Source organism: Schistocerca nitens, chromosome 6, assembly GCF_023898315.1.
Source record: "Schistocerca nitens isolate TAMUIC-IGC-003100 chromosome 6, iqSchNite1.1, whole genome shotgun sequence".
NCBI lineage: Eukaryota > Metazoa > Arthropoda > Insecta > Orthoptera > Acrididae > Schistocerca > Schistocerca nitens.
The window spans coordinates 283,479,862-283,494,472 of NC_064619.1; the positions used below are offsets into that span (position 1 = coordinate 283,479,862).

The 14,611-nt window shown below is 42.4% G+C and overlaps 1 protein-coding gene across 2 annotated transcripts in view; it reads left to right on the forward strand.

The window, feature by feature from the left end:
* LOC126262885 (murinoglobulin-1-like) overlaps positions 1–14,611 on the forward strand; it is a 292,408-nt gene that overhangs the window by 76,837 nt on the left and 200,960 nt on the right. For both annotated transcript variants that reach the window (XM_049959761.1, XM_049959762.1), the window contains 2 exons: positions 5,852–6,012; positions 8,910–9,018. In XM_049959761.1, the coding sequence (XP_049815718.1) occupies positions 5,852–6,012; positions 8,910–9,018 (270 nt within the window). The remainder of the gene's footprint in view (positions 1–5,851; positions 6,013–8,909; positions 9,019–14,611) is intronic.

Consider the following 14,611-nt stretch of genomic DNA (forward strand, 5'->3'; position numbering starts at 1 on the left):
TGGCCAGCCACCAGCAGTCTCTAAGTGTTCAAGGGCTTATTTTAAAGCTCACGTGTATGACCCCAAATCGTTCCCCTCCCTGGCTACACCATGGGAGGAACAAAAGGCTATGAATGACAGTGAAATGTATTCGCCCCGGTATCTCGTCTGTACCAGAGCTGCTGGGGAATCACTTGTATCCGTGAAGCCTCAGTTCTTTGTAGAGCACTTAGTGGACAAGTTCGGGGAGGTGGAGGGCTTGTCCAAAATGCGGTCCGGTTCAGTCATGATAAAAACAGCATCCTCTGCCCACTCACGGGCCTTGCTCGCTTATAAGAAGCTGGGGGATGTTTCAGTTACTATCTCATTCCATAAAAGCTTAAATATGGTCCAGGGCATTATTTTCCACAGGGATCTCCTTTTACAGTCCGATGACGAGCTGTGCGCCAACTTAGAGTGACGAGGTGTCCATTTCGTCCGGCGCGTCCACCGGAGTCCGAGGGATCATCAAGTTGCCACTGGTGCCTTCATCTTGACCTTCGAGGGTGACACATTACCTGAGAAGATCAAGGTGATGGTCTATCGCCATGATGTAAAGCCATATATACCCTCCCCCCCTCCCCCCCCCCCCCCACCACCCGATGCGGTGCTTCAAGTGTCGGAAGTTCGGCCACACGTCTTCCCGCTGTGCTTCCAGCCTCATGTGTTGTGATTGTGGTCATCCAACCCATCCTGATACTCATTCTGCAGAAGGAAAGGAAAAAAATGGAATACAAGACCCCATCAGCTGCAACTCAAAGGACCACACCTGCCCCCTTGATGGTGGGGGGCACTTCAATCCCTGTTGCTCCTGCTCCATCTACTTCAGGAGCAACACCTCCCCCAACTGTCAGGGACATCAGTTCCCACTTCCCAGCTGGAGAAGCATAAGACTTCTTCAGCTCCTCTCGCCATGAAGGGGTCCCTTGGGCACCTCCCTTCGCAAGTTCAGACCAGCAGAAAAGCAGACACCTGCAAGCGGCTGAAACAACCACCGGTCGCTGGTCGTAGGGCCTTATGGTCATCGTCCATCCCTGAGATTGGCCCAGTGAAGCCCTCCCAGCCTGAACCACCGAAGGCACAGCAAGAGGAGCAGAAAAAGAAAAAGGTTCCCAAGAATCCCGAAATTGCGGTGGCACCCATCCCACCGCTTCCTACAAGCTCAGCCTCTGAGGATGAGGTCGAGATTCTGGCGTCTGCTGAAGACCTGGATCTCGCCGGACCCTCAGACGCAATGGATGTCACTCATGTGGCTACTGAATCAGTGGCAGCAAGTGACCCAGCTGCATAATCTGCCTCCCCAGGCCCTTCACGCCTTTCTCAGCCATGGCAATGTCATCCTCCAGTTGAACTGCGGCAGTTTCTTCCACCTTCTTGCTGAGCTCTGACAACTACTCAGCCTTCACCCGTTCTTCTGCATTGCTCTTCAAGAAACTTGGTTTACAGTGATGTGAATCCCCCCCCCTCAGTGGCTATCGGGGTTATTATAAGAACCGGGCAGCTTATGAAAGGGTATCTGGTGGCATCTGCATCTATGTTCTTCACTCTCTTCACAGCGAGTCTGTTCCTCTACAAACACCTTTAGAGGCTGTCGCTGTTCGTATGTGGATGCCACAGGCTGTTACTGTCTGCAGTCTCTATCTTCCACCGGATGGTGATGTCCCGCAGCATGTCCTGGTGGTGCTGATAGCCCAATTGCCGCCACTTTTCCTGTTACTGGGCGACTACAGCACAACAGGTCAAGGCGCCACCATTGAACATGTATTGGCACAGCTCAACCTTTCCATTTTAAATGATGGTGCCTTCACACATTTCAGTGTGGCGCATGGCATGTACTCAGCCATCGACCTTTTGATCTACAGCCCTAGCCTCTTACCGTCTGTCCAATGGAGTGTGAATGACGACCTGTGTGGTAGTGACCACTTTCCGATCTTTCTATCACTGCCACAGCGTCACTCTTCTGGGCGCCCTTGCAGATGGGCTATGAATAAGGCTGACTGGGACTTGTTCTCCTCTGTTGCCGCTATTGAGCCTGTTTCTAATGAAGCCATTGATGCGGTGGTTCACTCAGTCACTACTGGCATCATTACTGCCGCAGAATCTGCCATTCCCCATTCTTCTGGGTTCCATCGGTGGAGGACTGTGCCTTGGTGGTCGCCTGTGATCACTGAGGCGATTAAAGATTGCCGACGGGTGCTCCAGCATCACAAGCGACATCCCTCAATAGACCACCTCATCGCCTTTAAACGGCTGCGTGCACTGGCCCGCCGCCTTATTTGCCAACACAAGAAGGAGTGCTGGGAACGGTATGTCTCCACCATTGGCCTCCATATCTCTCCATCACAGGTTTGGGCCAAGATTAGGCGCCTCTATGGCTATCGGACCCCTGTCAGCATCCCTGCGCTCTCAATGAAGGGAGCGGTTTGTACTGACTCCGACATCATTGCAAACCACTTAGCAGACCATTTTGCTCTCAGTTCCACTTCTTTGGGTTACCCACTGGCCTTCCGCTCCTTTAAAGAGCAGTTGGAACGTCGGAGCCTTTCATTTCACACCCGCAATCCTGAACCCTACAATGTCCCATTCACTGAGTGGGAATTCCACAGTGCCCTAGCCGCTTGCCCTGATACAGCTCCTGGGCCAGATCGCATGCACTGTCAGATGCTGAAACACCTCTCAGTGGACTGCCAGCAACGCCTCCTCGACCTTTACAACCGTATCTGGGTCGAGGGTGAATTTCCGTCGCAATGGCGGGAAAGCATTGTTATCCCTGTTTTGAAACCTTGCAAGAACCCATTGGAGGTGGACAGCTACCACCCCATTAGCCTCGCCAACATTCTTTGCAAGTTGCTCGAACGCATGGTGAGCCGGCGGTTGATTTGGGTACTCGAGTCTCAGGGCCTTCTGGCTCCATTTCAGGGTGGGTTCTGTAAAGGCTGCTCTGCCACCGACAATCTGGTGAGCCTGGAGTCAGCCATCTGTACAGCCGTTGCCCGCCTTCAGCACCTCGTCACTGTCTTTTTTGACATGTGGAAGGCGTACAATATGACATGGCGCCATCACATTCTCTCTACGCTTCATGGTTGGGGTCTTCGGGGTCCACTGCCGATTTTCCTATGAAATTTTCTGTCGCATTGTACCTTCCACATGCAAGTTGCGGCCTCCCATAGTTCCTCCCGAGTTCAGGAGACCGGGGTACCACAGGGATCTGTCCTAAGTGTCTACCCATTTTTATTTGCAATTAACAGGCTTGCTGCGGCGGTCGGAACGTCTGTCTCAGCTTCCTTGTGTGCTGACGACTTCTGCCTCTACTATAGCTCCATTGGCATTGCAGTTGCTGAACGTCAGCTGCAGGGCGCTATCCACAAGGTGCAGTCTTGGGCTCTAGTGCATGGCTTCCGGTTTTCGGCTGCCAAGACCTGCGTTATGCATTCCTGCTGGTGACGAACAGTTCACCCTGATTCGCAGCTTTATCTTGCCGGTGAACTTCTTGCTGTGGTGGAGACACATCGGTTTTTGGGTGTGGTTTTTGATGCCCGGTTAACTTGGCTCCTACATATTCGGCAGCTTAAACAGATGTGTTGGCGGCATCTTAATGCTCTGTGATGCTTCAGCCACACCAGCTGGGGTGCCAACCGATCTACCCTCTTACAGCTCTACCAGGCATTAATCCAGTCCCGTCTGTATTATGGGAGCCTGGCTTATGGTTCAGCATCCCCTTCTGCATTGCGGGTGCTGGACCCAATCCTTCACAGCGGGATCCGACTTGCCACTGGAGCTTTCCGGACCAGCCCTGTGGACAGCATACTTGTGGAGGCAGGTGTCCCTCCACTGCGGTTACGGCGCCAACGTTTACTGGGCGCTTATGCTACACATGTTTGTAACTTGCCCGGGCATCCTAATTATCGTCTCCTGTTCCCTCAGTTGGTCGTCCATCTCCCAAAACGTTGGACCCGGGCGGGTTGTATGATCGCGGTCCATGTCAGCGAGCTTCTCTCCGGCCTTGGGGTTTTCCTTCTTCCACCTCTTTTCCGGGCCCCTCTGCGTACGCCCCCGTGGTGTGTGCCCCGCCCTTGCCTTCAGCTCGAATTGGCACAGGGCCAGAAGGACTCTGTCCCTCCGGAGGCCTTCCGCCACCTGTTTATTTCCATCCTTGCCACGTATCAGGGCTCTGGCATTGTTTACACTGATGGTTTGATGGTTGCTGGTCGTGTCGGTTATGCTCTGACTCTAGGGGACTATTATGAACAACATTCATTGCTGGCTGGCTGCAGTGTTTTCACTGCTGAACTGGTCGCCATTTTTCGTGCCCTAGAGTATATCTGCTTCTGCGCAGGTGAGTCCTTCGTTATCTGTAGCAACTCCCTGAGCAGTTTACGAGCTATCGACCAGTGTTTCCCTCGCTCTCGTCTGGTGCTAGCTATCCAGGAGTCCCTCCATACTCTTGCCCGTTGCGGCCACTCTGTGGTCTTTGTGTGGACCCCAGGCCATGTTGGGATTCCAGGCAATGAACATGTAGACCGTCTGGCCAAACAGGCCACCAGTAAACCATCTCTGGACGTTGGCCTCCCAGAGACTGATTTGCGAGCATTCTTATGCCACAAAGTTTTCGCGCTTTGGGATGCTGAATGGCACAACCTGACCACACCAAATAAACTCTGTCCTATCAAGGAGACAATGACTGTGTGACGGTCATCCATGCAAGCCACTCACAGGGATTCAGTTGTCCTTTGTCATCTCCACATTGGCCACACCCGGCTGACGCACAGTTATTTGCTGTGCCGTGAGGACTCGCCTCTATGTCGCGGAGGGCGGCTTTGACGGTGGTCCACATTTTGTTGGCCTGTCCCCTTTTAGCTGTGCTCAGGCAGACATTTGCGCTGCCTGATACACTCCCTGTCCTTTGAACAGATGACACTCCCATGGCAGGCTTAGTTTTGCGTTTTATTTGGGCAGGGGGCTTTTATCGCTTAATCTAAGTGTTTGTCTTTTTTTTGTGTTGAGTCTGGCCTTTGACCTACGATTTTAGACTGAGTTTTTCCTTTTTTGTCTCTATGGTCTGCCAACCACTGTCACACTTTGTGTGATTTTAATTCATTTTGTATGGTCTCTGTCTAGGTCTTTCTTGTCCTTTGTCGTCTGCCGTATTTTCCATTGTTCGTTTTTATTCTGTGTGGGCGTTTGAAATTTTGGAAAAAGGGACCAATGACCATAGCAGTCTGGTCCCTTTAATCCCCCAAACAAACCAACCAACCATGACTGACCTACATCCCTGCTGAATATTGCTGAGATATGCATTTTTATGTCACAGCCTCTACACTTTTTCTATGACAGTTGTCAGGAGTCAGACAAATCCTGCACTCATCAGTGAAGGCAACCTGGTGGCATTCATCCAGGTTCCATTCTCCATGCAGCATGATGCTGAGGATCATGAAATGTTGTTTGTAGTGGATGCCTAGAGGCCAAATTGATTGTGTGGAGTAGTTACCATTTTTTCTTAATCACAGTAACAAAGTACTTTGGAGCCACTGGAGGACGGCTGCAACTATATGCTCTCATTCTGTGTTTATGTATGTTTGTAAATGGGCATTTTGAACCTATTATTCTGATAGCCTTCTTCCATATACTGAATAGTTTTGAAGATCATATTGCCTGGTGTCAGGAAATGATATCATTGTCCCAGCAGTTCCACTAAATTTGGCTATAGTTTGCAGGAGACTGGGTTATCAGTTTATTATTGAAAGTGAAATGTGTAATTTATTTGTGTAGTATTACTACAAAATTGAACAATATTTACAAATCTTCATTTGTTTCCCTCCATTTTCAATTTTAGGGCAATTGGAAAATTAAACTAGAACAAGATGGATCCAAGACAGTGCATTCTACAACATTTTCTGTGCAGGAATATGTTTTGCCACGGTTTCAAGTCACAATAAAACCACCTGATTATATTCTAGCAGATGCATCATATGTCTCTTGGATGATTTGTGCAAGGTATACATATTTTATCATAAGCCAATTTTGTTATTATTCCACACTTCAACAATAAAACATTCATATTCATCTTTGATTTATTTGTGTGTTTTCAATCCAGTTTGAATAACTGTATTTACAATGTGGAAATGTAGGTTCATGAAGAAACGGGAAAGAAAAATCAATGAAAGGAAAAAAATTATAAAAAGTAACAAATTGGACTCAAATGGTATATAATTAGAGTTAAGCCTGAGATGAGTATAAATGAGGCTGTGGAATATGAAGACATCACATATCAGGTAGAGAATGACATAGGAATTGAAAGAATGGAAGATGGAATTAGGAGTTGTAAGCATGAGGCTGGTAGTTACAAATTATTTACACAAGGGAACTGAATGCTTAGTGCTGTGTAGTTACAGATTACATTTAATGTTGGACTAGAATGTTATCTGCCTTTTGTCAATTGTTGGGCTCACTGTTGAAAATTGATGACTGACTCTACTTGCAAGTTGGAAAACAAGTGGTAGTAGACCATACTTGGCCCCAAACAATGCAACAATTTGTGGATGCCAAGTACAGTAAGTTAGTTTCCACAATGACTTACACTCACTGCATTTTTAGAAACGTTTAACAGTAAGCATTGAATTATTTCTTTTGTAACTGACCATGCATGGGTTTTATAAAGCGTAGAGGAAAGAGCATTGTGGCACAACTTGACTAAAAGAAGGGAACAGTTGGTAGGACACATCTTGAAGCACTGAGGAATAGTAAATTTAGTTATGGAGGGAAGGGTGTGGCATAAACATTGTAGAGCAAGACAAAGGCTTGATTACAGTAAGCAGGATCAAGTGGAGGTAGGTTGCGGTAGTTATGTATAGTTGAAGAAGCTTGTACAGGATTAATTAACATGGAGAACTTCAGTAAACTATTCGGTGATCTGAAGACTACCACAACATTCAACAAATGTGATTCTCAGCAGATGAAAAATTGAGAAAACGTATGTTCCATACAGCACTTCTTAAAGAGTAAAACAAGAAATGATATTAAAAATGCATAGCCAAAGAAAATGGGTGAGATATATTCTGTATATTTTTATTGTTACAAGATAAATTTGATTTCTCCATTGCTATTAAATTTGTGCCATGTTGATACAGCTTAGAAGAATATAAACTGTGTAACCACTACTGCTTTACTGTTGTGTGAGCTGTGCAACACATATCGGACACATGTAAATGAGTGAGAGTGTCATGTTTAATTCAGACAGCATAGTAAATCGGATGACCAAAATCAATGCAGTGAAAGTATATGGTTTGGGGATTGGGGTGGGAGGTCATTTTTTAGCCGAGACAGCTACTTGCCTTCAAAATGAGGCCATGAGAGAGACTCAAACAACTTTCCAATATGAATGATGATGATAGTTTCAGACTTCCATTATCTTGTCTGTCGGCAGTAGCCAACATATGGGCAGACTGTACTCAAGATGATGTTCCATTATGCATGTCTATTAACACATGTGCAGAAGGCATACAATACATGTTCAAATTGTTGAAGGGCACTGTAGAAGCAGTTCCCTCCTGGGACAATATAATCCCACATTTTAATTACAACTAATAAAGAAACTCAGCATCTTTTAGCCAAGGCCTTCTTAAGCAAAGAAAACACACACACTCACTCACTCACACAAACACACACACACACACACACACACACACACACACACACATGCACGCACACACACACACACACACATATACACATTCAGAAAAGTAAAGCACCTCATGTGCACATGACCTCTACTGCTGGCAGCTCCAAGCAAGCAGAAGTGCCAGTGAAAACGGACATGTGTGCATGAGATGTGCTTGCTCATGTCGATGTGTGTGTATGTGTGTGTGTGTGTGTGTGTGTGTGTGTGTGTTTGTTTTCTTTGCTGAAGAATGCTTTGGCCCAAAGCTGTAATGTGTAATAGTCTTTTTGTTCTGCCTGCCAAGCCAATGGGTCATCTTTATGTTGAGTAGCAATCTATCGTTTTCATAATTTTGTTAATATTCTGATCTGGTATTCCCATTGGTTAATTATTGCCTTAATCAATTAGTGAAGTATGTCAACTTGTGTATAAAATCCAGGGTAACATAAGTATATTGCCAAAGGATAGAGTATAACAAGCCCAGAGGCAACATCTCCAATGGAAAATGTAGCTGGTCAGAAACTTAATTGTTAATTATCTTGTAAATTTATTAGTCTGACAGATATTGAAATATGTTACTGAGAAATCATAATGTCTGTCTTTCTAATGAGTGGTATTACTAAGTATTAGCTCACAAAAAAACTGCAGAGTTGTACAGAAGTAAAAAGTTTAATGATTCACATCTTCTGATTAACAAGATTTCCATTAAAATAAGGTGCATCATTGGAATCAGCACTTTGGGAATAATACCTTGAATAATGAATTAAAGAGGGGAAAGCTTAGTTAATGCTTAGAAATATTTGAGCACCTATCACACATACTTCATGTAAAAAATGAATGCAATTTGAAAAGTAACTAAAGAAAAAAATATAAGTAGGGATCCAATAAGAGCAGAGGAGAGATTTCAGCTTGTTCTGTTTTGTAAGATCAGTGAACATATGTCATACATTATTCCATTTCTTCATTATTGTGATCAATTATTGTGTATGCCACTAATTCTGAACACTTTTCATGCATGCCAACCTCATTTCCACCATTCATTCTTTAGCAGTTACATCTGATCTAGAGGAAATATTGATGTTAAAGGCAAAAGAGTAAAAAATTAAACTATTCTGGCAGAAAACTGTTAGGCTACCAGTAAACTGCTACTATGAGACATTTTTCTTTCATTACACATAGCTTTTACAGTTGAAAGTCTATATAATTAATTGAATGTACTTCTTTTAACTTACAGGTACAGTTATGGAAGACCATTAAAAGGTCAATTACAGGCAAAAGTAGTGCCAATTGTTCCAGCATGGAGACAGAAAACAAAACCCCCAGTTGTAAATCTGATGACAGAAGTAAGTTAATTACAAATTAATAAATTTGTTTATTAAGGGAACAATATTTTGTAACACATTATGTAGCACAAATGAGATTTTTTGAATTTTGTTTAAATTTTTTTGTATGCCCTAGTTAATACTTTGAGATACCAGTATTATCTTGTGTGTTGCTATACTCTGAGCTACTCGCTTTAGCTGCTGTGTGTTTCAAATTTTGAGCTTTAGTTACAGAAAAGCAACTTTCAACTTTGTTTTTGAATTCTCTGAACTTCTGAAGGAAAAATACAAGCCTGTAAGTCAAGGGATTCGTGGTTTATTTCCTGAAATTTATCTCTGTTGCTGGTGTTAATGCCTTTACATTAACACTTTAAATGCAAAATTTACCATGTAATTAAACCAGTAATGAAAGACTCCATTCTGGAATATTTACAGAATGTTATTTCTAATTTGAAAGGTACTGAATTATCATCTAACAATGTGATAAGCCCCTGTACATAGTTCTAACTTTTGTTAGCTATTACTCCAGAAAACTAGTATCTATGGAATGTGGGAAAGTAGGAAGGAAAGGGAATTTTTACTTCTTAAATGACATAAAAGTCATTATTTATAGATTATTGGTTTAATCCAAAACAGCTTGGGGAAGGAAACTTCTTAGATTTGTTGAAGGAACCATCCCAACTGTCATGTGAAATTATTTAGGGTAACTCTGACAGTGATAAATCAGGGTGGCAGGAGATTAATTTGAAATTTTTTCTCCTGAATACAACCCCATTGTCTTACCACTATGCCACCAAGATTAATAACTGACCCCATAGTTGAAGGTTAGTACCAATAAGTTAATACATTGAGTAGAGACAACTAGTCACTGAATACAGGCAGTGTTGAGCATTAGACATATGCATACAGAAGAAAACCAACAGTATAGAAATTTCAGACTTGCGTGCTTCTTCAGATAAGACTATATTATTTGCTAGTGGTATTAATAGCTGTGACATCACTTAGAAAGATAGTGCGGTAAACTTCTTCGTGTACATTTAATTAAATCAGTTTCTAATATTTCTGTGAATTTACTAGCTGTTGAGAAAAATGAACCTAAATGAACAATTTTAGAAAATAAATAGAAAATTAGTTCTTCAGTATTTAGAAAAACAAGAGTAATCATTTCCATGTTTAGATTTTCAATTCTTACTTCTGAAGCAAATCACTGCAGTTATTGTGTTTAGTAATGATTCATACACAAATCTTTAATTGTGTAATTCGCATTAATGTATAAAAATGTCCTGTGGTAGGGTTGTGGGGCGGCAGGTGGAATTTATTGTTATATTAAATGTAGAATGTAATGTAGAAAAGATACATTCGCCGGCCGATGCACCATATGTGAGGCGGTGGGTGGAATAATTGAATATTATGTTGATCCTACTATTTATTTATTTAATGCTGTTGTTTGCCGTTCTCAACACTGGCTCTCTAACTACAATATTGGCAACCAGAAAGTGATTAGCAAAACGTGAAGCCTGTAGTTAGAATTCCTAGTGCCCACTTCATCTGAGAAATACATTTATAGCTGCAGCTTATAGCTCTGAGGAATTAGGAGATTGTCTGGGATTCATAATCAAAAACCATTTTCTCTAAAATGTTCACTATATTCTGAAAGTCACAGACCAAAAAGAATCCACACAATCCAACTACCAGAGCAGTTCAGAGTCTAATGCGCTGAAGCAACTATAACTGTTCAAATTAAATTTTTAAGTGAATGCTCGCCATAATTTGATGATAATGTTCATCAAACACCACGCTAAATAATGGTAGAATGTCTGTCCCGTGGCGGCACGTGAAAATACGACATACGGAAACTGAAGATAGATCATTAAAGTCATCCCAGAATTAACACTTCACTCGAAATCGATTTCATGGCTACGCGTATCCCGAGTAACTTATTACGGCATCCGAGGCTGTTTATAGCAATGATACCGACGCGACGCGACTCCCAGCACAGGTGGTGCGCTAATCAGCGTCTGGAGAGAACTGGGGCCTTTTTCTCTCACGCAGCGTTCTTATATATAAAGCTGCGGTGTGGATGGCTAAGGGAACGCCTGATCAAATCCGCTCTCCCGACTAGCCGCTGGGCTAGTAATGCACCACTTTAAGTTATCGAATAAATCATTGCTTCCTTCGCTGATGGCCGATGAAGCTCTCAATTTAAATGTGCAATCAGCACACAGGTAAGTAATCATAATAAAAGTCTGACGTGGCTAAGTCAAATATTTTGGGTGAGAGAACTAATTTAATTACACTACACGCAATAGACGAGCTCTGAACTTGCCCTTTGGAGATACGCTATAGCTATAGTTTTATAGTTGTTCTGTTGAAACTTCTCACATCTTTATGATTATAGCGGATCTCCCTTCTACTTAAATTTAAGCATCCTAGCCTTATTTATTTGCCTACTTAATCTATCTTGCTTCCTTAATTTTTAAGACAAAAACCAGAAAATCATGAATTTCAACTAGAATTTTAATTTGTGAGGTCCAGAATACTGTTTCTACTAAATTATTATGTAAAAGGAATCTAAATATAAATTTTTAAGTTTCTAGCTCTTTTCTGTTGCGCCAATGATTTTTACAGATAAACGTCCAAATTTCGAAAATGGTTAAAGTTATTGAACTGATATTCAACACATACTGATTTAGTATTACTCCTGACATGCTAGAAACGTTTCAGGTTATTTACTTGATTTTTAAAGTATTGCACAACATTTATGACGTCAGAGCTAGCTACAGCGGACTAGGCTGGCACACAATGGAAAGACTGATGTGAATTTTATAAGGCGTGAGTATGCTGCTTCCCTACATCACCCACTACTTATTTTTTTTAATGTAAATGGGAAAAAAATTAATTACAAAAAGGGAAACAAGGGTACAGCTTAACTCCCTATGAAAAGTTAAAATTTAAATGTAAACATATAGAAATATTAAAAGAAAACTTATTACCTACTTCAATTATTTAAATTGCTGGGATGTTCACTGCTTAATAAGCAACATTATCACTCAAAATTTAAGCAAAATCTATGAAACACTTTGGCATACATATTGCCTTAGACAGGCAAACACATAAAATATGTAAAATTATGAAAATCTTAAATCCATTAAATACATTTTTACATACACAAATTCAAAGAAAATAACACAGTTATTCATGATACATATACATATAATTATATCTTAGCAGTCTTTTCTAAACCTGAAAGAAAATTTCACAAATCATGACAATTTCTTTTTTACACACGTGGTTGTAGCCGCTTTGGCTGGCATTCTACACTTCCATTCACAAGGGTAGAGGAGGGGAAGTTGCTATGGAGTGCGTCCTTCACGTTCACTCTAAATTACATGGGGAAAGGGGAGGGGTCACTGTGAATTGTGTCCAAGTCACTCCACACTTTCACGCAGCCACCAGGCTGCCATTATCTGGTTTGTCATGTAGAACAAACAAAAAGAGTGACTCAGACTCTGTTCACTTAATATCTAAGGGTGGGTCACAATGAAATGGGGATATATACATTTTATCTTTCAATATATCTAAAAACAAAGATGATGTGACTTACCGAACGAAAGTGCTGGCAGGTCGATAGACACACAAACAAACACAAACACACACACAAAATTCAAGCTTTCGCAACAAACTGTTGCCTCATCAGGAAAGAGGGAAGGAGAGGGAAAGACGAAAGGATGTGGGTTTTAGGGGGGAGGGTAAGGAGTCATTCCAATCCCGGGAGCGGAAAGACTTACCTTAGGGGGAAAAAAGGACGGGTATACACTCGCACACACACACATATCCATCCACACATATACAGACACAAGTAGACATCTCACAAGCAGACATATTTAAAGACAAAGAGTTTGGGCAAACTCTTTGTCCTGTCTTTAAATATGTCTGCTTGTGAGATGTCTACTTGTGTCTGTATATGTGTGGATGGATATGTGTGTGTGTGCGAGTGTATACCCGTCCTTTTTTCCCCCTAAGGTAAGTCTTTCCACTCCCGGGATTGGAATGACTCCTTACCCTCTCCCCTAAAACCCACATCCTTTCATCTTTCCCTCTCCTTCCCTCTTTCCTGATGAGACAACAGTTTGTTGCGAAAGCTTGAATTTTGTGTGTGTGTTTGTGTTTGTTTGTGTGTCTATCAACCTGCCAGCACTTTTGTTCGGTAAGTCACATCATCTTTGTTTTTAGATATATTTTTCCCATGTGGAATGTTTCCCTCTATTATATTGTTATCTTTCAATATGTTACTGGAACAAAGTTAACAAAACCTTTTCAATTTTACTCTCGCGGTTACTTAACTGTCATAAAATCGGTAATGAAATGGCTCAAAATGCCGTTAGTCATGTACTAGAGAAAATTTATGCTCAAGGCATACAATCATAAATCCTATTTAATCTCAATTTATCATTTCTGGGCCGGAACACTGAACCAATGCTTGGTACATTCCTGATACATTTGTATTTTATTTACTTAGCTGACTCATCTTCAATTACCTTATTCTTAGAGATAGTATGAGTATATTTGATTAGTAGTTGTCTTCTCAGCTTCTTTGTACATGTGAGTAACATGTGGTAATAGTACAGTTCTAAGTGTTCAAAACACACTACATTTAGTTGACTACTAAATCCACTTATTGGTCCTCTGCTGCTATGTCAGTTCCATATCTGCAATGATGTATTTACTTCATCGAAGTGTATTTATGCTGAGCTATAAATAATGTTTCAAGTCTGCCATTATGTTACTCAATTATGTTGCAGCACATTTATTTCATATCTATAGTGTATTGCAGCTGATCAGTTTGCTCACGTGGCAATCCATTTCCACTCGATCAGATGCTGAAACCTCAGGTAGTCTCTCTCGACCTACCACTAAAGTGCATTAAGTAATTATGGACAAGCTTAATGCTAAATTGGCCACGGCCTTGCCGCAGTGGCTACACCGGTTCCCGTGAGATCACCGAAGTTAAGCGCTGTCGGGCGTGGCCGGCGCTTGGATGGGTCACCATCCCGCCGCCATGTGCTGTTGCCATTTTTCGGGGTGCACTCAGCCTCGTGATGCCAATTGAGGAGCTACTCGACCGATTAGTAGCGGCTTCGGTCAAAGAATACCGTCCTAACGGTCGGGAGTGCGGTGTGCTGACCACACGCCCCTCCTTATCCGCATCCTCCTCGGAAGATGACACGGCGGCCGGACGGTCCCGGAAGGGCCACTTGTGGCCTACAGACGGAGCTTTTTTTTTTTTTAATGCTAAATTCCTTAAACCTATAGGACACCATAAGCTGCTCTGTCTCATCTAACCTAAGGGTGCCTATGGTCACATTCACGCTTCCAACTCATAACCTCAATACGTGTAGGTGTGTCCTGTCATACACTTCACCAAATAACGGCCAGCTCCAACCATATAAATATTTCAAGGACGTGTCCTTCACGTCTCAACCACAAACACTATTCAATTCTATTACACTGCCATTCCTTGTTACACAAGGTGAGTTAATGTTTACAACTTATCTGCATATTTTTCGTAACTCTAAGCAATCTCTATAACTATTAATTAGTTAGCTCTACAGCA